We start from the raw sequence: 25,725 nt of genomic DNA, 5'->3' as shown, positions 1-25,725 counted from the left end.
GATGTCATATTATTTTTAACTGATAATAACAGTATTATAATGTGTCCACTGGGTGAAGGCTTGACACTGATATATTTCCACCACATATAGACTTATCAGCTGATGTATTAATTTTAATTGCCTTGCATATTAAATAAAATATAGGATGTATAATCGATCAGTTTTAGTTTTCTCTTATTTTCTTGTTGCTAAAATGATGCTGAAACGCAAAGAACAAACAAAATAATTTACAATTTTTGAAATGAGAATGAACTCTTATTTTTGTTGTCAGTCGCCTAGCAACAGTGTTCTAACGACTTTCAAGGCCACATTTTAATGTTACTTGACGCATAAAAGTAGCTACACGGTCTATAAGGTGTATATTACAGTGTTAAGGATATGAAAAGTTTCCATAATATGGGTATGAAGAACAGACTACTAAGGACATTATATAAGCAATCAGTAGTAATCACACATATGACGATTTCCCCAAATGTAGGCTAATACATTTTACAAAATGCCAACAGTGGCAAAAAACAAACATTATGCCATATGCTAATTAAGTGATTAATGAGAACCAATTAAAAAAGGAAGGCATGTTTTTAGTTTCAGGTAAACATGCAAAACAACCATAAAGCACAAAAAAAACAACAACAAAAGGAGCAAAATGCAGAGTAAACTCATTGAAAGAAATCAATACTGACACAACTGACGATGACGCCATCGCCTGTTAAATGGCAGTTTGGGAGGAGCTATCTCACAATATTAATTAGCCTATACAATAAAAAAAATTCAACGACGGCAATAATAGCAATAATATTGTAATAATAAAAAATATATATTAATTTGGACCTTGGGGCACTTCAGGAAAACAGGGCAAAGGGAACTAAGCCACTAAAACTACCACGTCCCTGTTTTCTGTCATTTTAGTGTCTACTCCTTCCTTTTCATCTGCGTCTTTTCAATCGTCGTCTGAATCTGCTACAAACCGCGACAGGCCAGCTCCACCACAACAACATATATCGATACAACGTTAAGTGGGCGTGAAATCTCCACAACGATATGAAAAATGGATTAACATTTTTTACAACAGATTTTGTTCGCACTTTCAAGCAACGCTGTCTGTTCACGAGGAGCTGAGAGAAGAAGATGACCCCTTTCTCTTCGCTTGAAGAGGCTGTGCTGCTGTGTGGGGGAGTGGGTTACATCCTGTGGCGTTTCCTGTGTTTGTAAACTAGACGGTCTTGAAAACGTCGGGCGAGTGAAGCTAAAAGGTAGATACATATCTTTTCATTTTTCTTCGATGCTCGGTGAATTTTGACTGCATGCGGTGGTCTGCTGTTTCATTTGTAAATATTCATGCTCGGAAATGGCAGCAAAGTGATTTACCCGATATTACAGCGACAATGTTAGCCATTGCTAGGTCGCTAACAAACGTTAGCTTAATCATCGGGAGGGGGAGGCACTCACAACGACGGCCATCACGAATGTCTTTATCGCTCAGTCTTGAACCAGTTGAGCTTGTGTCTTATAGTATTATCATGGTGAAAATATGCATTGGTCCAGTCTGCAAGATACATACTCTTCTAAAACTACTGTATCAAACCGATGACCAGGTTGGCCAAAAAAAAAAACAATTATATTACTAACATTTCAGTGAGCGAGGGCGCCAGCGAGCAGCTAGCTGCTGGCTAGCTGATATTAGCCAGCTTGTTCAACATCAGCAAAACTAACGTTAGGTTGGCATACGACGGCCAGCTCAGTCAGTGCAGAAACAATGACATATTTATTTTCAAAGCAACATTATGTTAAGGCTATGGCATTTCGACAACGACAGCAAAAAACCCAACTATACGGCGTAGCCTCGTAGTGTTTTAATTAGCGTTACGCTAGCTGTCTATTTTCCTAGCAACATTAGCTAGCTAACCAACGCCAATGGCGAAAGCACTGTAGCGTTAAAGTATATCTCTGCCTCCATCTGGCTAACGTTAACCTTTTTATGATGGCACAAAAGCGTAACAGTTAACTTGTGCTACAGTTGGAGAAAAGAACAAACTAAGCCAAAACGTAGCTTTAAATCTGGAGCAGCCATCACAAGACAGAGCAATATTTCTTTCAGTAAAGTCGTGGCCTCCTCGTAACATACTTGTAAAATCCCTTCTCAAAATGCAAAACTATGATTTAATGTACCGGATTAGCATGGGTGCAGACCCAGGGCTTTGCTTGCTTGAATATTTATAGCCCAGTTGTTAAATGTTAGCTTTTGCAGTCCCCTTAAACAGTAAGTGCAGAATTACAACCACTCTTACTCATTTTCCAGGTAGGCTTATACTTTCGAAATTTCTTCCCATTTAACTAAATAGAATTATATAGATATAGGAGATTTAACGTTTTCTCAAAAGTTTTGCTCCAGAGTTGTACTGTACAAGGTGAATTATGTAATAATTTTTAAAATCAGAATGAGGGCTTGTCTCTAACTTCCATGAAAACAACAAACAGACTCACAGCAGTTAATAAATTTATAACTGCTCCCCTCACATTATTTACCTGTTCACACTTTGTTCACTATTTCTTGCCATATTCGGTATACTTTCAGAGCAGTTTTTTATTCTTATGACTTAAATGTTATCTAATTACAGTACGTCTTTGTCCTACGTAAAACCTAATTATGTTACACTCAAAATCCAATACACTGAAAACCAATATAGACATTTGAATCAAATAATTTTTTACACATTGGTGGTGTGATTGGTTGTATGTTACAGTAAGGCAGAGAACAGGAACTTATTAGTCCTCTTTTCAACAGCAACATGCAAAGTAGTATAAGCATGTCAATGTAAAACTTTAACCATTTTGAGTTTTTGTTTTGATTGACACTAATCAGTTAAACTTAGATTAAAAAAAAAAATTCCAGGCTTTTACTGTATAACAGTAAAATTTTTGTGCTTTTATATATGTTGAATTTTGTTCTGTATTTTAGGAAGCTTTTATCTAATGTTATACAAATAATCAACACATGTTTCTTAAAAAAAATGTATGCACAAATTGAATATTTTGACGTGCTGGAAGGTCTCATTTAAAAATACTAGTCTCATCAATCATACTCAAAAAATTATATTATTCTGTAGTTTGTCTGGTTGTGCTGTAGAGATTTTCCCCCTAGATTCTTTCCCTTTCCTAAATTTCTGTGCAGGGCCCTCTTGTCTTCACGGTTCCACTTGTTTCCCTCGTGCCATACGAACACTCATAAATAAAATGTCAGTTCTTACAAAACATGAAAGCTGTATATATGAGTACAAATGAATCTACTATACTACTTCATGTATATCAATAACATCCAGTTGTGCTTTGTGGTTGGATTGTCAGCATGCAGTTTACTGCCATGTGTGTACCGTAGTGGAGAAACTTGGATTAGTGGTAGTAATTATATATTGTAGGGCTGGGGGGAAAATTGGTACCTTTTTAATGGTTAGTGTTTGGTATCGGTAACTGGTTCTGAATCTGAACTGGTTCCAGAGTTATACGAAGAAATGTGCTTATCTATTCCTGAAAGTTTGATTGTACTTTCATCTGCTTCATTTGTTATGCATTCAGCACTGGAAGTGTATAGTTTTTACAATAGCGGTCCAGAGCTACCGCTTAAAACTATTGGTGAACTCCACAAAACACAACACACATAATTTCATACAGCTCGGAGGTTTGTCTTATACAAGGAAGCATTAGGTGTAGCACCGTATTAGACTGGGCTGTTTTTGCCTAAAATAAACAAGATCATTTTATTACTCTGTCAGTTTTTGTAATGGTGAGTATACTGACTAATTTCTATAAACAAAAATGAAAACAACAAAAAAAAAATATTTATGCGCGGTATATTTTGTGATCTTTAAATGTCATCGTGAAAAATTGCCATCCTAACTGGAGTTAATGGAATATGTAACGATAAAGACAGCGAGGGATGCTGTTGTAATTTAATGTTTGTCTGTTTCATCCACATCCTCCTCTTCCTCAGTTTTAATGCTAGATGAGTGAGGTGGGTGTGGCTTCCCACCAGCCCGACCATCCTGACTGACGGATCTCTGGATGACCTTGTCCCCACCCCTGTCCCTGCGCTCACATACACCACAGCAATGTCACATCTGCCCAGCAGCTCAGTCCGCGACCATATGAAATGGGTTTGTTTTGAGAACACCAAAGTGGTGACAAATAACTTTATTTGCAGTCTTGTGTCACTCAGGATGTTGTCGTTGATGACTAGCTTGGCAAATGCCATGTGACTGGCAATATAATTTCAAATTGCAGTGTTTTTTTTAAATGTTTGATATAGTTGTTAAAGTGTTGCTCTTCATTCTTTGTCTTTGCAGGCGGGGCTGCTTGGCTGCGAAGCTGTCCTCTCCAGTATGGCCCTGATGCAGGCCAGCTCCATGGCCGCTCCGCCCAAAAAAATGATGGCTCCACTTGGCCATGGACCACCACAAAGGGAGGGCCCTGACCGTGGTCCCCAGAGCCATATGATCCTCCCATCTGGAATGAGCTGTCCACCCCTGGTTAGGACCCGCTGGGCAATGGGGCTGTTATATGCTTTTAATATTGCGAAGGGTGTAAACCCATCGCCTTTATGGAATTGAACATTTCAGTGTGGGAGGACTTTCCCACTGAATGTAGTCATGATGATTTATTCTACTTTAAAACAACCCCCACTTATTGTTTTTTGTTTAGTTTTCACGTATGAACTCATATTCCAATTTATGTCATACAAGCTTTTAAGGACAGAAAAACATATTGACATAATCACTACCAGGTTATAGGTAAGGGCAAACAGTTTTAGAAGCTCCACATATCCCATTGTCCTTATCCCTCCAGAAACAACAGTTTTATTGTTTTTATTCAAATTTAGATTTGTTTCAGATGGACAAAACCTTGCCCTAACCAGCACAGTATATGGATGAAAATTATTAAAATAGTTTCAAATCATTGTTGGCTTTTACTAAAATCAAAATGTAAAAATGTACAAACCCACACTATTTAACACTGGCTTCTTCAGCTGGCAGTGGCAAAAAATGCACATAATAGAGGTCCACATTTATCATTTAATTTTAGTCATGTTCAGATAATCTGTTTTAAAGCTAACAGATCTGAAATTAGGAAATAATTTACTTTTTCTGGCTCTGTAGCTTATCCGGAAGGAAGGTGAATTCCAAGCTCCCCGCCTGCTGGACGAGAAGGAGATGAGGGCCAACGAGGACATGCAGCAGAAAAAAAAGAACAGGAAATCAGTAACGCCCTGTAAAGTGAGAGAACAAGAGGGAAGGGGTGGGAAGGTCAGTGGCTGTGGTTGCTAAATAGGGAATGGTCTCTGCTATTATTTTTTCATTTACATTTTTCCTTATTACCTCAAACGTGTCGTTAGCTACTTGCACATGTTTTTGTAAAAGCATTTCACTTTATTCAAGTGCGCCTGACTTGGAGCTTTCATGTGTGCACTTTTTGTTTGTGGGGGGAGGAGTTCAGGGAAGATGTGGAGGGGGTGGAGGATCTCTAGAGAGGAAAGAGGGGGGAGGGGAGCAGAGTGAAGCGGAGCACAATAACTGCAGTTGTGTGCATAACGGGGGGCAGTAACATGAGGGCATTAGGCCATCGGAAGGGACTGTGGGGTATTTCTCAATTCAAATGTTAAAGATAACTTGGGTTTTAGAAAAGATAAACCATTAAAAATATAAAGTCTTTAGAGTGTAGTAGAAATCATAATATGTCTTACATTTACTGAAATTTCACAGGAGTTTTAGATTTTCATCAGGTCCTGAGCAGTTGTGGGTGGGTATGTTTGAAAGATTGTGTTTGTGGTAAAATGCACTGGTTCTTAGTTTATATTATTAGTGCACTGTTAAAATGGCATTTGAAACAAATGTTGAACCGTTATTCTTTACTGTCCTCATTAGGGCACAGGTGGGGATGAGAATGGTCCATCATCCAAAGTGCAGAAAAACTTTATTTGTGATCACTGTTACGGAGCATTTAGGAGTGGATACCACCTGAAGAGACATATCCTCATTCATACAGGTATGAGTTATGCTTCGAACAAGTCGCGTTTGCAGTTAAGCAAAACAGCTTTTAATGCTTGATTACATTAATCATTTGTTGAAAGAGGCCCTGAAAGCTTGAGTTGGACTGAATCTAGGAGTGTGCAGCAACTGTAAGGTTTTGCAATGGCCTGCTTAAAAACCTTGTTTGGTAATAGCTTTTTCCTCACAGCTAATTGGTGGTATCTGTGGGGACTTGAACTAAAACTGGTGCTCTTCGGTTTAGGGGAGAAGCCGTATGCTTGTGCCGTATGTGACATGAGGTTTATTCAGCGTTACCACCTGGAGAGACACAGCCTCATTCACACGGGTATGCGTCCTTTAACCGTACCCATATTACATAAATCGGACTACATCTGTAGTCTGTCACTTGAATCAATGGACAGATGCTCAGGGTTCATTTTGTCTGTGGACAGTAATTTCCAACAAAGCCACCCCCCAAAATCTGTTCACCCCAAAATGTAAAGCACAGTATTTGCCTCATAAATATTGGTCCCCCAACACCAGGAAAAATTTACAGAAGGCGATGTAATACAGTGCGGTCCAATAGTCCAGAGTCCACTATTAAAAACTGTTGTTTCAACATTTATGATACATTTTATTCCCCTTTTGGATGTCCATTATTTGCCTTAATCATTGCTTACATTGTGACTAGCATCAGATGTAGAAATGTTTGCAGGATTTGAGAATCCACAATTTTTTTAGCACTATTTTAGAGGATCCCAGAGATGTTTGAGGCGCATTCCTCCTTTTCTCCAGATTAAGTTGGGTTGAGCTCTGGTGCCTGTGGATGGAGAAATTAGCCTCTCTTGTGATAAATTTTTTTTGCAAATTAAAAATTTTATTTGTCTGTAAAAACTACTTTCTTTCTGTCTTCAACTGTGATACTTTGATATTGTTTGGCCCATGGCCGTTTTTGGCCCATCGTTTTAACTTGTTTTGTTGTTAAATTGTTTTAACAAGGCAAATAGGAGGTTCTTTGTTCACTTGAAATTGTGTTGTTCGTGTAAATGCTGTTGGGTCCTGCAAATGTCAGCTTGATAAACTGGTCTTTACATGGTGTGGTCACTAAAGAGTAACCACACCCAGGCTAATAATCCTGCGTGTTCTGCCGTCCAGCAGTTGCTGCATGCTCTGTAAACACCTTGTGCAGTACAACACTTCACAGTGCACTATTTGGCAGTGCTATATCACAGCTGGTTGTGGTCACAAGTACAACAGACCACATCTGACCACCCACACTGTTTGACCATCCGACAAACACTTCTGTTGAAGCATACTGGATGCTTTATTCTTAGTCTGCTATGTCTTGGTCTGGATGATTTGACTTCAGAAAATCTTTGCAGCATGCAGTCCCTGTAGAACTTTTGAGTTTACAAGGAGACTGTGCTGGAAAACTTTTCTTAATATTCAAGAGAACCACTTGGCTTCACAATATTGGTTTCCTCAAACAATGTTAACAAACCAGTTGAAAGTATGTTAAGTTGAAACTCATTAAAGCACTAGCAGTAGTGACACATTGGCGACCATATTAATTTTGTCAAAGTATGGTATTGTCTGTTGAAAGAGAAAAATAATTCTCACTATGTATTACAAAAGGTACTTGTGCTACTATTTGAATATTCAGAATATTTTTGTCACTTTTCTGTGTGCATTTCTTGGATATAAAAATATAGATTTGTATCAGTATTAAATAAGATATTATTGAAACAACTGGGAAAAACAAATTATATCAATTATATTGGCAAATGATAAACGGTTCTGTAAACAAGACTTTTTGATAGTGGACTTGAAAGTGGACCCCAGTGTATGTATGTGAAAGCCTCCAAGCACAGGCCACAAAAAACATGCTAGATTTATTTGTTTTATAATTTTTATATGTAAATATTACTTTGTCAATGAAAACAACTGCATGGACATCAAAGGACTATGTTCTTGTTTTTATACAATGAAAATTGAGGACTTGAGTTAAAACATTTGCATAGTGTCAATATTTGCGTTGCACCCTTTCACACAAAATTCTTTGTTTTTCATTTGTTTAAGAAGTATGCTGTGGGTAAGTCAACTTCCAACCTTATCGTTTTTCCAAGTCAGTGACTACTGCCCCAGTATTCACCAAAAGCAATGCACCAATAGTAAACTGTTGGCCAAATCTACCCATCTCAGTTAGCATGGTTTATATATACTTATGTATACAAATATTTTATTTTATTCTAATATCCCAGTGGCTTGAGTAAGCATTTGCTCTTTGTGGCAACACTGCATCTGTTCTTTCTATTTTCAACATAATACATTTTCTGATTTTGTTTCTCCACATTTTCGCTTCTTTGATAGACTGAATAGCTAATAATGTTATGCTCTGTGTGTGTAGGGGTGAAGCCGTACGCTTGTTCCATGTGTGACATGAGGTTTTTCCAGCGTTACCACCTGGAGAGACACAGACTCACTCATACGGGTATGCGTCCATTTACCGTACCCAGTTCAAGTTAAGAAACTTTATTTAATCAGGTAGTCTGATTGAGATCAATAGTTCTTATTCAGGAGAGGCTTAAGAACAAAAACATATACACTCTGGACAACCACACAAACAACATACAAGCAAACATGCAGGACCAAAACAGCCTTTTAGGAGTTGATCAGAAAAGTCTTGTAAAAATCCTACAGTAACCTTTTATATGTTGGACTGTTGGTCAAGAGAACATTTAAGCAGTTCTGTAGTATTGCATTTTGCATATCATAAAAGGATTATTCATTATCCCGTATTAAGGAGTCCTAGGATCAGTGTTTGGCTCAAGGATTTCATGCCTTTTTTTAAACCATTGTTTTTCCTCAACATAGACTTTTTCCCAGATGCACCTGATCTCAACCATTTATCATTAGAAAATGTAGACTTATAAAAATATCAGTAGTACGTTGAAATATAAAAGTTATATGTATACAGTATAAGACAATCTAATACAAAAGACCTGGAGTACATCCTACTGTTAAGAAACGTATAAATCCTTTTGTTGAATTGGGTGGACAAAATATAGAAACATCTTTTTGCAGTCCAACACAACAACAGTTGAGACAATAGCCTCTAGAATTACTACAGGGTTGAATCATCATCACCATCGTCAATGGCTGATGTTTAACATGTCCAATTGTGGCCCATTTATTGTAATGCATGGTATGAATAGATGTAAGTAAACACCTGACATGAACTAAAAGCTCCCGTGGACCCCTCAAAGTGTATTATCCCTCTTGTACCATTGCGGCTCAACAAAATTTACTCTGGCTTTATGTTTTTCTATTTTTTATTCTCCAAGGATATTGTTACTGGTGCTTTATCATGCTAGCAGAGCTGAAGATATAAAGCTAGCTGTTAGCTATCATACATTGTGGACGTAGCGTAGTAGTGTACGTTAGTTCTACACATTTTGCATATCCGGTCGCATTAACTGAGATACAATATTTACTATCAATGGATTTCTCCATCATAGTTAGGATTTTTGAAGAAATCGACATTGCGTCATAGCCACAGTATAAGAGATGGGGCTGACTGGTCACAATGAATTAAGGACAAAATAATATAATTTTGCAGACACATTTTTCAGGAGACTAGCTTACTCAAGTGTTTAGAAAATCTGGTTGTGCATGGTTTTACTAGAAAGTTTAAATTAGCTAATTAATTATTTAAGTTAGAATTTGAAGTTAATATTTTACATTGGGTAACAGTTTTTGTTAATGCCCTCCTGCCTGATCCAGCCATATTGAAGTAGCCGATTAACCTAGGCCATGGTATATTATGGGAATAGTCCTTTGATGTCCACACTTATTATATATGCAGATTAATGGCTGCACAGCTCATGTGTCTTAGCTGTCGTTGTCTGGCTTTTTAAATTGATTTTATTATATAGTTGCACTGTTGCTTATACAGATGCTTCTGCTGTAAGTTTATGGCGGAGATCAGATTGGAAGCTTTTGAAAGTTAAGGCAGATCATCACTTTGGAGTGCTAGAAAACAAGCACACTTGTAACACTTCAAAGCAACACACACTTTCATGCCACCATAAATTTAATTAATATGCACTATATAGACGTTAAACCAATTTGCAGTAAATGGCAACAAATATGCTCACCACAGTGCTGAAAAATGCTGTTGACACTTGCAATTGTGAACAGTGGAGAAGTGTGCTAGTGTGCTAAGTTTCTGCTTCAGCTGGCCAGTGTGATCACCGTCTTAGACGTTTCTTTACCATCTTGCTGCTGACTTGTATGTCTTGTTTTAAACATGCTTGGCTTATATCCTGTTGCTGCTTTAGTTTTATAATGTACACCAGATTCTTTGAAAATGACCGCTCCCTATAACAGAAGATATTTACTAATTAGAAGTAAAAAAAAATAAATTAAAAAAATGACCCCTTCACATGAAGCTTGATTGGAATCTGTAATGTCTGCCAGGTCCTAGTGATTTAATGCCTGTGAATGATGCTTTCCTTTGATGCTTAAGGAACGTCTTAGCTAATATGTTGATACTTTGTGTATGTAGGGGTGAAGCCGTACGCTTGCTCCATGTGTGACATGAGGTTCTTCCAACGTTACCATCTGGCAAGACACAGCCTCACTCATACTGGTATGCGTCTGCTTACCCTAGCTCATTAGGTAGTGGTGTTTTAGAAGTGCCTTAACTTTATCACTCATAGCAGTATAAACAGAGATTTAGAGTGTCTAAAATGACTACCAGCTTCAAATATTCACATTTTCAGAAACACAAAGCTGTATCCAGACATGTATTAGGATGGTAAAATATAAAACATGCCATTTTTAGCTCTTGATGTAAATACATGCATACGTGGGGCACCTGAATGTATAAAACTGCAGCTTTTCCCCTGCTGAATGCTCTACTTTGTTCTGCGCAATTAATTTGTTCATTACTCCTAATTTTTTAAGATAGTTTTTTTTGTTGTTGTTTGACTGAAATAACCCACGTGGTCACAATACAACACAAATGCCTATTTTCTCAGGCTAATGATATAATGTGTAGAAGCAAAAGAGCTATTCTAAGGGAAGAGTTGATGGTTATGTGTTGAAACTTATTTTTTCTGTTTCTAGCTTACATTTGCATACTTTTTTATGTGTGTAGGGGTGAAGCCATACGCTTGCTCCATGTGTGACATGAGATTTTTCCAACGCTACCACTTGGCAAGACACAGCCTCACTCACACGGGTATGGGTTCACCCTTCTTTGCTACATTAGTGCCCAAATACCCAGTTTACTGAAGTTTATCTTTCCCTTGTTTATATAATGACTTGTAGTCTGGTTTTTAAAATATTCATAAGCATCAAGCAGTTTTAACTATTGGGGAGGAGTGCCTTTCAGTTTTATGGCTTAACCCTTTCAGGCACTATTTTGGACAGATTTTCTCAAGCTACAGTACCTCCACAGCAGTGCCTGTAAATTACACCTTGACTTGTGTCTAAAGACGTTTTCAGCCTTTGCAATGCATGTCGGCATTGAAAAGCTGCACTGAGTTCAGTAGAAAGACGTTTTCATTGAGGTCCCTTTATCATGCATGTCGACAGATTATAAAATGTTAGCGAAATGCATTTACTGTTACATCATACTGGTGCCACTGCTTTTGGCATGTCTGGATACGTGATGTAAATGAGTGTGTCCTGTTCAGTTCATTGTGCTGTTTTTACAAAATATTTTGCTCTGTGTGTGCAGGGGTGAAGCCATATGCTTGCTCCATGTGTGACATGAGATTTTTCCAAAGATACCACCTGGCAAGACACACTCTCACCCATACGGGTATAAGTTTTTTATTTATCCCTCTCACTTGACAGCATCAGGGATTGTAGATATTTGCCCTTGTGTGTAGGCATCACCTACCTGTGAGAGTACTTTGACACAAAGCAAATTGTAATTTTTATTACTCAATCCACATTCAATACCTTAAATATGAAAGGTTTGAATGTGGATTGTTTAAGCTCTAGTCGATTTTATTATAATTTTTTTTTCTTTTCTGGTGTACTCACTGTATTTGCTAACTGCTTTTAGGGTTGACATAACATTTTATTTCTTGTATGTATAGAGACTAGTTGGCCATGAAAATACTTGAGACCTTGTAATGACATAACACTGACTACTGTATGTAAAATGACATATTTTGTGTACATAGTTCATGAGAACACTTTTCTAAAGTTTGGTACTGTGTGCGTTTAGGGGTGAAGCCATACGCTTGCTCCATGTGTGACATGAGGTTCTTCCAGCGTTACCATTTGGCAAGACACAGCCTCACTCATACTGGTATGCTTGAATTAATTGTTCCCCTTTCACTATGAAACCTTTCATATAAACAACCTACACATGAATTTTTTTTATTCCCTCTATATACAATACCATAATTATGCCATTGTTGGTAAATAAATTTCCCCTTCTAAAAAAATGTTTATTAGAATTTTTAGGCTTTGTTGGAAAACTGTCCACTGAAAAAGTGACTCTCTCCCTTGTCAGTTACCTTCTTTTGTGTGAACATTGTAATGGTACTGTTGCATGTGTATTGTTGAATACTATATCACATACCCAATAAAAAGCACATTACACTAAAAAGTTTTAAATGCAGGCATCAATAGTCTAAAATGTCAGGAAAAGAGGCTATGTTTCTCAAGAGTTTTTCAGGCAAATACAAGAATGTTCAGCCTGACTAAATAGTGAAATGGTGCATCTTGAGCATGGGATAACTTGAAAAACCAAGTTTCAACAAGTTTTTCACCACCATCAACAGTTTATTTGCAGGATGACTGAATATTAATCAAGCTGGTCCAAACTGTAGCATGTAAGCCATATTTCTCCTTCATTGATGATGCACCTTACTCTTGATGTCTGCAGGTTTTTAAAGTCTTTTTTTTGTGTAATGTCTCTAACAGAATTGTGTCTGTAATAAAGCATGCAATAATAAACAAGCTGAAAGCATTTCACGATGTCTTTTTAAATCTTGGTTTTCATGAACTTCATCAGACATTCTTGTGCTCTGTTTAGGGGTGAAGCCGTATGCTTGTACCATGTGTGACATGAGGTTTATACAACGTTACCAACTGGAGAGACACAGTCTTACTCATACAGGTATGTCCTAATTTTTTTCAACCTTGACCCTCTCTTTCCCTGATTTTAGTCATGCTTGCGCATTAATGTTTACATGGCTGCTTCAAACTCGAGTTTGTATTGCATTCTGTCTCTATATTAACAAGTGTTAATATTTCATGTAGCATCTGCAAGGAGCTTCATAAGCACTTGCATAACAATACTTCCGCCCATACTTTTTATATGAAATGACATGATGACCATGACGCAAAAATGCCAACACCACTCTTTGGTTTGTAGCATTTATTTGAATCAGCTCAGCTGTAAGTAGAAATTCTGATTTGACATAATACAGCATGGAGTACATAGTCAGCCCCAATAGCTGGATGTAATGAAGAATCTTTCTCACAAAAGTGCTTGAAATATTGATTTATTTTTAAAAATGTGGTTTGAAGCACAAGCATGAATCAAACTTGAATTATCACATAGAATTTTAACAACTGCAAGAATGGAAAAACTGGGTCAAGAAGGCGTTTACTGGGAAGGAGCTGCAGGCGTGTGACTCCCAACAGCTGATCAATTCTAGATTTGTGCAATTAAAAATAAACAGGAATCCGATTAGCTGTAGCTCCCATTATAAAGGACTCAAGGATTTTCCAGGTAATGACACAGAGAGTCCTGTTCATTTTGGAGCAGTTGTGGAAATTATCATTCTGAATTAAGGCTATGTAATGTGGCCTGGTGGGGAGCTAGACCTGTATGGGGGGAAAACATTGTGGGGTCTCAGTTGATGTGAATGGGACTTCATATTTAGCTTATATTTAGAATAGAATTCACACAGAGAATTTTTTTTTTCTTGTAAAAAATTAAAACATGCAAAGTTAGAGCTGACTGCTCACACAGCTTAGTCATTGTGTCATTTCACATTCAAAGTAATGGTGAGGAAATAACATAATCCTCTGTTTTATATAGTAATAGTTTAGTTTCATTGTCTATCATATTTGGTAACAGGTTTTGTATAAGGATGTTCTTTATTTTGCCTGTTGGCTTTTACAGTACAATTTTTAAATTTGAAGAGAGAGCAGAGTTAATGGCTTCTTTTTGCATAAAATCAAAAGCTAGGTTCTGTATTATGGTTTTTTAGGAGCAGTTTCCATTACTATAAACGAGTTTAAGTTAAATCACAAGAGTTGCTCTACAAACAAATGTCCAGTCTTAATGTGTTGTGCATAGTTGTTTACCAACTGCCTAAAATTGTCTAACCTCTGCGATCAGCGTTACAAAAATTCAAGTATTTACATTAAACACATCTATTCCAGAAATCTGGATGCGGTATGTTGAAATTACATGAACATAAGCACCTATTGGCATCGTGTGAAAAACTTGCTATTGTGCTAGTTGGAATTTGTCCACTAGGGACTTTGGTTTCGCCTCAATTAATTGTCTGGTCATTTGGTTGTTTTTTAGGTTTGAAGTTAATTAATTAATAGTTAAGTTAATTTTGCTTTCTACACAGGATATTTTCATTATCCCTCAATTTTTCTAATTCAAACTTTGGCCTTAGGCCTTAAGCAGTTACATTTAAACTTAAGTCAGATGTGAAAATGTCATTTCCAATTGGAAAAGCAGATTTTTGAAGTGTGCTGGAATTTCCAGTGTAAACAGCGCTGATAAGTGCACCCAAACTTTACTAAGCAATTAGTAAAGTTTAATGTCGATCATTTTTGGCAGTTGAGTGTTTTATGCTAAAGTTGGTACTTTGTGTGTATAGGGGTGAAGCCGTACGCTTGCACCATGTGTGACAAGAGATTTTTTCAGCGCTACCACCTGGCGAGACACAGCCTCACTCATATGGGTATGCGTCAGCCAATCTTAACCCTGTCACAAGATTAGGATGCTGCAACATCTGTATTCTTGATCTAGTCTATGTATTTATACACAAATTATTCAAAAGTAATATCAAATACATGACATCATCATCTCATGTGTTGTGTAAGTGGATTTTAGATGCCCTCTGGGAATTTTGTAATTTGAAACAAGCATCTTATTATATCATATTGTACCCTTGTAAGTAATTTTAGGGTATGACATTGGTTATTAACCACTGATAACAATTTAGTCCAGATTGGTACTCCTAAGTTATAAAATGGGAGTACAGATTTATTTATTTTCTCTTGGTGGCAGAGACACAAAAATAATTCTCTTGATGCTCTGCGTTTAGGTGTGAAACCTTATGCTTGCACCATGTGTGACATGAAGTTTTTTCAGCGTTACCACCTGGCGAGACACAGCCTCACTCATACGGGTATGGGTCCGTGCACCGTGCCCATGACATTCAGTGTTAGAAATCAGTGTGCACATTTAATTTCAGTGTTACATTTAAGGGAAATGTCATTATGAATAAACAAGGTTTCCTAGTCTGTTTGATGTTAGCCATTATTATTTGAGCAGGTTAACCATAAATTTAGTTTTTGTTTGTTTGTTTGTAACTACAACACTATGAAATGGATAAAGGCATTATAAAGAAAATATTTAAAAAGAAAGTTTTGTGTTTTTGCATGAATTGGCAATTCTGTGGTTAATAACCAATAGTGTAGATATTAATTCCTAAATTTAAAAAAAGGGAAAATGAGGCAAAGTAATATAATATTGCCACTTTGCATTTAGGTGTGAAACCTTATGCTTGTACCATGTGTGACAAGAGGTTTTTTCAGCGCTACCACCTGGCGAGACACAGCCTCACTCATATGGGTATGCGTCCGCCCACCTTACCCATGTCACTGAGATCAGACTGTTATTACATCATGTTAGATACAGAGTCAGCCATCTAAGGTAGTCATTAGTATACTCTTAAACTGATCAGTAGAAAGATTTCTTGATCAAGCCTACCCTACATTATGTGTGTAAAGACATTAAAGCAAGTCTTAATGTGTAAAGAAATATAGGACTGCAACATCATCAGCTCATGTGATGTGTTAAGTTGTGGATTTGAGAATTGGTTCACACAGTTTTATGTATTCTTTATTGGATTTTGAGGAAAAACAACCATTAAAAACAAGAATTAATTTCTTGCAAAGGAAATTTCAAAACAATTGAAAAAAGTGGTTAACAACCCATCAATTCTGAATAGGTATTTAAAGTATATTGCTTATTGATGGATTGTGAACACGCACAAAAATTACAAAGTCTGAAAATAATACCTTAATGCTCTGCGTTTAGGTGTGAAACCTTTTGCTTGTACCATGTGTGACATGAGGTTTGTTCAGCGTTACCACCTGGCGAGACACAGCCTCACTCATACGGGTATGCGTCAGTGCACCTGCCCCTCACATTTTGTAGGTCATTATTACATAGTCTTTATTGTGCTAATATCAGCAAAGTATGTGTGTGTGTTACATTTCTGTAACCTTTACTCTAAGTAGGTTAAGGCAATTTACATACAATAATAATAAATGATACCCTCTAGAACATTTAGCACCTTTTTTTTTTTTATAACAATTCACTAAAAAGGCTGTATAAACCAGCAATACTGACACATTTGGCCACATCTTGTGCCTGCATTTTTGGTCACCACAGTTCTTACAAATCGCTTTTCAGAAATTATCTTACTTGATCAACCCTTTTTTAATAGGCAGGATCACTAGTGGTGAAATGCTCAGTTACTTGAAATGTATGTTGGTGTTATCTTTTCACATTGAAATGTGCTTTTAACAATGCTGATAAAGCAACGTATTTGGATAATCTTTAGAATGATTTAAATCAATGGGCTATTAACAAGATACACAAAAGTAAAGGCATTGATTGCAGTGCTCCCTGACTGTGATTGTAACTCTTTAGAATAATAATGGCTAATCATTTTGATTGGCAATATAGCTAAAACGACCAGTTGTGTAGTTGTCTTTGCTGTTACATGAAGGAAACATGTGACACATCTTTTTGTTTTTGCATGAATTGGCGAATATGTGGTTAATAACCAATAGCTTAGGTATTTATTTGTAAAGAATGAAAATTGAGGTAAAGTCATTTAATATTGCTACTTTGCATTTAGGTGTGAAACCTTATGCTTGCACCATGTGTGACAAGAGGTTTTTTCAGCGCTACCACCTGGCGAGACACAGCCTCACTCATATGGGTATGCGTCCGCCCACCTTACCCATGTCACTGAGATCAGACTGTATTTAATATTATATTAGATACAGGGTCAGCTGTCTGAGGCAGTTATTATTATTATTATTATTATTATTATTATTATTATTATTAAAAGTAACTAGTTGTACATTTTTCTTGATCTAGGCTGTCCTGCATTATGTGTGTAAATGCATTATTAAAGCAAGTCTTTACATGTAAATGAATACAGGACTGTGACATCATCAGCTCATGTGATGTGTTTAGTTGTGGATCTGAAATTTGATCAACACGGTTTAATGTAGTCTTAATTGGATTTGGAGGAAAAATCTAAACTCCACATGCATCCTTTTTAGGAAAATTTCAAATAGCAAGTGAAAAGTGGTTAACAACCCATCAATTGTAAATAAATGTTTAAAGTACTTTACTGATTGATGGATTGTGACACAGAAATTAAAAGTCCTGAAAATAATGTATTGATGCTCTGCGTTTAGGTGTGAAACCTTTTGCTTGTACCATGTGTGACATGAGGTTTGTTCAGCGTTACCACCTGGCGAGACACAGCCTCACTCATACGGGTATGGGTCCGTGCACCTGCCCTTCTCACATTATATAGCTCACAATTTACTCTTTATTGTGCTAATATGAGATATACTGACTATTATTGTGGTTACAATAATAGTCAGAACACGTTTTTTGTAGGTGCTCAGGTTAGTTGCTGTTTGTAAGACGTAGTAGAAGTATTTACTATTCATCTCACATTTCTGTAACCTTTACTTGAAACTAGGTGAAGCTACTTAGCAAAAAATGAAAGTTGCCCTCCAGAATTGTTGGCAGATAGTGTGAACCTCTTGTGTGTTACACACTCCTGGTTAAGCTAATACCTGGCTAGCGAAAAGCAAGCGACACCATTACATCATTTACACCTGGTATTAAAATGCAATCTGTAGCTAGATATGATATCTGGACAAGGAAAAACGCATGTTAATGCGTTATGCGCAGGTGTAAATGCAGTCTTTCTGCTATCTTAAGCAAGCCCAGCAAAAGCTACAAGTAGTAGCAGTAGCTAGCAAGTCTTCCCTCACAAAAAGTGATTTTAGAAATAAATGACGCGTGTCCATGGCATTGCTTCCCTTGACCTGGGAAGCCATGTCTACTGACAAGTCCGCCAATCCCAGCTAAGTAATTTGAACTTTGAGATCCGATCACAATGCGGGAACAGTCAGGACAACGAGATCGCATGTTAATGCCAGGTGGAAATGGGGCCCATGTGTCACAGAGGTAGCGTGCGTCTGTCTGCTTCCCTCCCCTTTAACTTTAAATTCTATCTTGATCCAGATGGTGTTGGTGGGAATCCTAAAGGCCAATATTCAGGTTTTGATTTATACACAATCTGTTGGTTAGATTCAGTTGAGCAAGCCTGCAGAATCTGACTGAAATTCCACTATTGAATTCTGGTTCTTATTAGGTCCTAGTTGCAATTTTTAGTAAGAAAGTAAGTAAATCAAAAATATGTTAAAAGCAAAAACTACCTTTGCAGCACATTTTGGGCTGATATCGTCATTTCTTATAAGTCATTTTACTTTTTTAAACTAGAAAAGAATCACAAAATCAATAATCTCTTTTGTCACGCACACAGAAGTGCAGTAGCTTTAAACTTTGCTCTCAAAAGTCAATAAGCATAACTGAAAAGCACGAAACTAAACAGATCCACAGTTCTTCTAAATTTTGAATCAGAATGGGTTGTTGAAACCCAACATTACTAAAAACAGTCTTTGTACTGCTGTGTCACTTATGAATCAATCTGAAAGGACTTTTCTTCTTTTTTTTTTTGGCAAATCAACATGGAACAACCAAACACCTAATTCTACCATGACTAAAATTATTTTGCATTTACGGTAGAATTCAATTGGATCGAGGCAATTTGTTAAATATTAATGAGTCTTACAGTATCTTTAACTTTCTACAACATTTTGGGAAAAAAAAATCTTTGTAACCTTAAAAGCAGATAATGGCTTTAGGAAACTTTAATATTCAGTAATAACAGTTTCAAATTCAACCTCAAAGACTTGTAGGGGAAACATTTTTCTAAATTACCATTAATTATGTATTAATATCTTTGTGGTGTAAATATAAGCATAATTAATGGAAGGTGAGAGGATGCTGAGTGTTAAGTGAGGATGTTATTTATGTTTCAGAAAAGACAGTGATTAAATGTTAATCTCACACAGTGCATATGACAGATCTGGGTGTTTTTGCTTTGAAGCCAGACATGATTAGCTCCGCCATATGTTAAAATCTGACTTAACTCTATTCACAGTTTAACTTATGGTCTTAGTTGCATGTCTGTACATTTCAACATATTTTCTAAAATAAGGAAATGCACATATTAAGAAATGATGAGCTATAATCTGTCAGTATTTTAGTGCTAGCTTGAGCTTGAAAGTTGTATTTCTTGTACCTGTGGGTGGTAGGGCTAATATATTGCTCTGTGTGTGTAGGGGTGAAGCCGTATGCTTGTTCCATGTGTGACATGAGGTTTATTCAGCGTAACCACCTGGAGAGACACAGCCTCACTCATACGGGTATGCGTTCCTTCACCATACCCTTATCACTGAGAGAGGCTCTGGCGCTTGCAACACTATGGGGTCACAACAAACTCGAGTTTGGATTGTCAAGTCATTTGATGGGATGTTGAACCAGCCTCAAATTACTTGCCCCACCTTTTGGGCCACTATGTTGCGTAGATCTGGGCCATGAAAACAAGAAAGTCCACTCTGATCTACACATAATGAGTTGATGACGAGGCCTTTTTAGAATATTAATTGACAGATCCTGAAACTACACTGTTGAAATTTACTGATAGGGCATTTTCCCCCCAACTTTTTGTAAGTGTTGGAAATATAGTTTGCAAATAAAGTTTAGTAAGTGAAATTTTGCACGCAGTTTGTTGGTACGAGACGCTAAAATTGATGCATTGACTGTGTATTTGTGTGATCTTTTAGGAGAGAAGCCATTTGCTTGTGACATGTGTGATATGAGGTTTATCCAGCGCTACCACCTTGAGAGACACAAGCGTGTCCACAGTGGGGAGAAGCCTTACCAGTGTGAACGGTGCCAGCAGGTATGTACAAAAAGTGATGTAATGTAAGCATTGTAATGTAATAATTATGATATCCATGTATTGTTTAAAGTCATTCTTTGAGACACTTTATGTTGCATTTGGATATATAAAATGTGCAATATGAAGATTGATTTATTGATAACTATTTAAATTGATTTATCACCACATTTACTCGAATTATTAACCATGTCCAATTTGTGTATTTTGAAGAACTTTTCACGGACAGACAGGCTGTTGCGGCATCGGCGGTTGTGCCAGGGTCGCAGCGTAGCCAAAGTAGAGAATCAGCCATGCTGCGACCCACGCCCATACCCCCAAGAACCTCCACCTGCACCCCCAACCTGGAGTCCCCTGCATCCCCCTCCAGGCCGGCTGGCAGTCTGACATTCCACCTTCCCTACATCCACAACACCGCCAGAGACGGGACAAGCCACAGGGTTTCTTCTTCTCAGTTCTGTGCTGGGTGACGCCACACTCTACACAGACTGATCTTGCAGCTCCAGTCTGGGGATTACTAATGACAGAGGGACATTTGTGTTTTTGTTTTGTTGACTTTTTACTGTGTTTCCTTTTCTCCCCTGTTTTTTTTTTTTTTTTTTTTTTTTTTTTAAAGACGAGACTTTTCTGTGATGAACAGTGGTCCTGTTTTGTACTTAATCTATTTGATTTTTGCAAAAAAAAAAAAGTTTTTATTGTTCAAATATATCTACATTTGGTGGTACTCGGGACGGGCAGTGCATGTTGTTATCCTGACATGTTAGCGACAAAATGGGATGAAGTGGTGAGGAAACGCAGTTGAGCTTCTTTCTAATTTTTCCGTATGTGGCCCATTTTGACTTAAAGGGATTGTCACTTAGGCCAAAATTTGTAAAACTGAACTTTCCTTCCAGGTAAAGCAAGGAAACCACTCTGTTGACATCTCATGTAGACCAGGTCTTGTTTGCCATTGCAGCTAACATAATGGTAAGCGTTAAGATATTTCACTGAAAGCTGTATCTGGTCTAAATATCATTCAAGCAATAGGATTTCCCTGACTTTATTAACATAGGAGATACAGTTTCGATCATTACTTTGTGTAAATAAATGAAAATGTTTGTTATTTTGCTATGTGACTTGAGTGGTAATTTCTTTTCCTGCACAAAATGGGCCATAAAGAAACTGAAAATTAGAAATCGGTTCAAATTGCCACTATTTCAGTGAAATCCTGAGGAAACCTGAAAACTTTGTGTGTTTATTAAAGAAGTAATATCAAACAGTGCTTCTTAACTGTAAACCAGGACTTCCAAGAAGTGGATGATGAGAAGGCAACCTGCAGTTGTCAGATATGAAGGGTTGAGTCACTATGTTCTGTGTCGTGTGTGACATGCTGATGACTCAGGAAATGGCACAGGATGGCAGCCTTAGTAAGTCATCCTCCCACACTTACTGAGTCATGCTATTGTACGTTCAGCTGTATATGTACAGTGTATATATACAGAGATCTCCAGTACTTAGAAGTCTCTCCTTGCTCTGTCCATACATCCTGGTCTAAAATAGTGCAGGTTGGCCACTTGATGTCCCATAATGTTTGTATAGATTCTTACATTGTGAGATTAGTGGGGGTATACAAAATCTTGTGGCCTTAGTGTGTTTCTTTATTTTTTTTTTATTTGCCTTTTTCTCAGCTGTTGTTATTGTGGATCAGATGTATTTACTAAGACAGCCTTTCATCATCATAGTATTTTTTTTTTTTTTTTTTTTTTTCCTAAAGCTGTCATGGTTACAGAATGTTGATGGCTTCAGTGGCGCTAAAACAGACTAATGTGTTCTTGTGTCGAAAGAGTTTGTCTTTTTATGATAATGAATATTTTGGGTCTTTGTTACTGATTACAGTGTAACACAGTATATAATCCTGAAGGAGCCCCTGGGAGTTTGACAGTCCTTTTGAGAAGTTGGTGGTGCTAAATTGTTCCCCGCTGCGGTGCTTTGGCCGGTCGCAGGCCATAGCAGAATCAACACTTGCTTGACTCGACTACACACTAACAATTGCCTTTCTATCCAAATATTATGTGGATGGTGTGTAATAATGGATGTCTGTCATGTCATTGGGTTTAGCCTTAAGTAAGTGCGAATACACAAATAATCATTGTAGTACTAAATGATATTGTAAGGAACGATTTCTTTTACCTATGATGAACTGTGATCGTGCTGTGTGAAAGTCTTTGACGGTCAGACAGCAAAGAGCCGGTTGATCAGGACCGCTTTGCTGCCTGTTAATCAATTTCTCAAACTTGATCCTTTCTGTGGTGAGCTAATGGATTGCATTGTCCCAACAGGTCTGTTTGACCCAGAAATGTCGGTGAGATGATTAGTCTGCTAGGCTGAACATACATGTACATATCAAGACATTACAACTGTTCTTTGATGCCACAGCAAGTAACAGATGAGCAGCTGAAACCATGGAGGGTGATTTCAGGGGACTACAGTCTTATTTCAACGATTTTTCTTCTTTTTTAATTTAAAGGTCCAGATAAGCTTTAGTCTGAATGTGGAGATGGAATCCCAGAGTGCGTTATCTGATCTCTGATTTGTAGGATGAAATGATGTTTGTGTTTGATACAAATAAGAGGCAGATTACTGAGTTAAGTGGGATTTTACCAAAAGTATTATTGGGATGATTTCTTTAAATGGTCCATTGATATCAAGGCAATGTTGTGTTATGGTTAAAGTGTGTACATAGATGGGATTCAGTTTTAAGTGACTTGATAAGATAAAGTAAAAACCCCATTGGCAGTGAAGGGGCCAAGTTTGAGAAATGCATTCATTTTGCTCTGGAAACACCATTCCAAATCTGTGGAAGGGATACTGCTGGCATGAGCACATACTGAAACGGCTAAAGGGCAATACAGTATATAGTTGACATCACTTGTTAATACCTTTTTGTCATTTATTGTTTTTAGTATTATCGATATTGTTAAAATGCAATAGAATCCTTGAGTCTCGGATCATTTGTTTATAAGATTGAGGTTGATTTTTCAGACAGATCCAAGGATTTATTTGTCTGAGAATTTCTCATCACATTTTGATGATTGTTCAAGGACCTTTTTTTTATTCTGATGAAATTGTAAACACTGGAGTGAAAGGAAGAAAGAAAAAACAAAAAAGAGAGATGGATATTTTTTCCTTCAGACTGTACTAGATTTTAGGTTTAGGTCAAAGCCTATTTCTCCTCAACTTGACACAGAAGGTGGACAGAACAATTTGGATCAGTACAGTTGAGAGCCCACTATGTTAAGTAATTTTGACATTAGAGGCAGTAGTACCACAAGAAAATGTTTTCTTTCTTATACGAAGTCCCTGGTATTTGTAGTAAATTATATTGATAATGGTATTAGATGAACAACAGCATAACAGTAGCTATCACAGATTAGTTGTTTTTTTATTAGTCTTGCATGCAGAGTTATGGTCCTCAGTTAAGATAGGATCTTGATATTGATTATTTTGTGTAGGAAAATGAGTGCATAAGAATAACTTCCTAAAAAAAATGTTACAATGATTATTGTAAAATGGGCTAACTAATATGTACCCTTGTGATCCAATTAGTTTCAAGTATATGAAAATCAGAGGAGAGGCTTCTTACTATTATGCTGAAATAAAAGAATTTGTAAAGGACTTTTGTATGCTTACTGTCTCTTGACTTCATTTTGATGTTTTTTTCATTTCACGCAGTAGAGACAGCCCGATAAAGATGAGATTTTCTGTTTTAAGTTATTCTGAACTACATTTTCGAATCTTGCCTTCCTGCCATTCCAACATTAAAAAAACCATGCCACTAATACATGCACATGTGAAATTCTGTTTTTACTTACTCATGCATCCAGGTACGCTCATGTTTTGATTTAAACACAAATGCATCCCTTTCACTTTACACATTTAAAAAAAATGTATTTAACCAGGAAAGTCCCATTGAGATTAAGAATTTAATTTTCAAGGGAGACCTGGCCAAGATAGTCAGCAGCATAAATAAAAAAACAGTTACAGAAAACAGAAAATGAGACAAAATAAAATAAACAGCAAAGGGAACTCACATTTGAAAAAGAGAAATTTCTAGGAGTCAGTTGTGTAACCAGGTAAATGAAAAACATTGACATCGTAAGGAATCTGTCTCTTAATTCTTTCATTATGGATTTAAAAGCATTTAACGAGATTAATTCATTGAGTTTCTGAGTCCTTCTGCGATGTGTTCCATGCTGAGGGTGCAGAATACACAAATGCCCTTTTTCCAATTTCCATATGGGCATTTGGGACCGAAAGCGTAAAGAAGTCCCGAGAATGCAAAGAGCACTGTCTGGCACTTTTTTGTGTGATTAATATCAGTGCTGTACCAGAATGTACAAGATTACCCATTTGATTGATGAAAAGTATAATTTCCTCTAGCATCAGGATGTTTGTAGATTCGGGGAGGGGTATGGATGGATCATAATTACCCATAGTCAAGGATGTTAGGACAAGCCCAAAGAGCTGCTTAACTCTCAGGATGGGTCCTGCATTATTAGGTTATTTTGTGGCTGTGTCTTGTTGAGGTGCCCTGTGTTTAGTTTTTAGTGTTTAGATTTATATTTTGCTCACAAGGGTACATATTCCTATATAACATATTCTTATGTTTTGAAGACTCTTGCATGGCAAGGCTGTCAGAATATCTAGCCGTTCTTTAAGCCACAGCACTTCAAGGAGTCAGCACTTACCAAAAATGTATTCATCACCTTAAGATCTCTGCTGACCAACCTAGACCAGACTTTGCTCTAGGTTGGGCGTGGGGCTTCACTGGGGCTCTGTGGAACGTTATCGTCTTTGGCTGGTGGTGGTGCTTGTTGGTGTTGTTGGTGTTCGTGTGCCTCTCTAATTAGTTGTGTGACCACACCAGTGTGTTCCAAACAGCCATGCACTCCAGGAATCCCGCCCTTCTGAACTGAGGTGTCGATCTAGCAGTTCTTTACAAGGAACTCAGTCGTCATGACAGGGTACTGAAAAATATCTTGCCTTCTAGGCTTAGCAGTGAGATGGTTCTGAACTGACTGATGTTCTTAGAGTTCGCTTCCTTGGGGATCCAAACACCCTCAGTACGCCTCCACTGGTTGGCAACTCTTCCTCTGCGCCAGATCACTCTTAGGATTTTCCATAGTTGCCGAAGGAGTTGCAGGCAGCGCTTGTACACAGTGTATGGCACTCCGTTGGGACTTGGGGCAGAGGCTGATCTTGCTGCTTTGACCACTTCCTGAACCTCTATCCAGCTGGGCTCCCTCATGGCAAACTCAACTATTGGGGGTTGTATGCTTACAAGGGCCTTGTGTGGCTCGGGCTTCTGGTCTCCCTCT

At 37.4% G+C, this 25,725-nt stretch overlaps 1 protein-coding gene across 47 annotated transcripts; it reads left to right on the top strand.

The window, feature by feature from the left end:
• Positions 1–834: 834 nt before the first annotated feature.
• znf740a (zinc finger protein 740a) lies at positions 835–24,022 on the top strand. 47 transcript variants are annotated; one of them, XM_044222411.1, is made up of 21 exons: positions 836–1,253; positions 3,989–4,151; positions 4,341–4,523; positions 5,151–5,297; positions 5,916–6,036; positions 6,283–6,366; positions 8,428–8,511; positions 10,588–10,671; positions 11,182–11,265; positions 11,767–11,850; positions 12,265–12,348; positions 13,081–13,164; positions 14,894–14,977; positions 15,344–15,427; positions 15,790–15,873; positions 16,342–16,425; positions 17,171–17,254; positions 17,742–17,825; positions 19,749–19,832; positions 20,253–20,371; positions 20,582–24,022. In XM_044222411.1, exons 2-21 carry the CDS (start codon positions 4,107–4,109, stop codon positions 20,753–20,755), a joined length of 1,965 nt encoding a protein of 654 aa, XP_044078346.1. In that variant the 5' UTR covers positions 836–1,253; positions 3,989–4,106; the 3' UTR covers positions 20,756–24,022. The 47 variants fall into 47 exon arrangements, with proteins under 47 accessions (XP_044078434.1, XP_044078444.1, XP_044078453.1 ...); XM_044222418.1 differs by having other exon boundaries at positions 838–1,253; positions 5,151–5,267; XM_044222499.1 differs by lacking the exon at positions 10,588–10,671 and having other exon boundaries at positions 835–1,253.
• The last annotated feature ends 1,703 nt before the right edge of the window (positions 24,023–25,725 follow it).

The sequence above is a fragment of the Siniperca chuatsi genome, linkage group LG2 (assembly GCF_020085105.1).
Source record: "Siniperca chuatsi isolate FFG_IHB_CAS linkage group LG2, ASM2008510v1, whole genome shotgun sequence".
In the NCBI taxonomy this organism is placed as follows: Eukaryota; Metazoa; Chordata; class Actinopteri; order Centrarchiformes; family Sinipercidae; genus Siniperca; species Siniperca chuatsi.
This window is presented reverse-complemented; position numbering and strand designations above follow the sequence as displayed.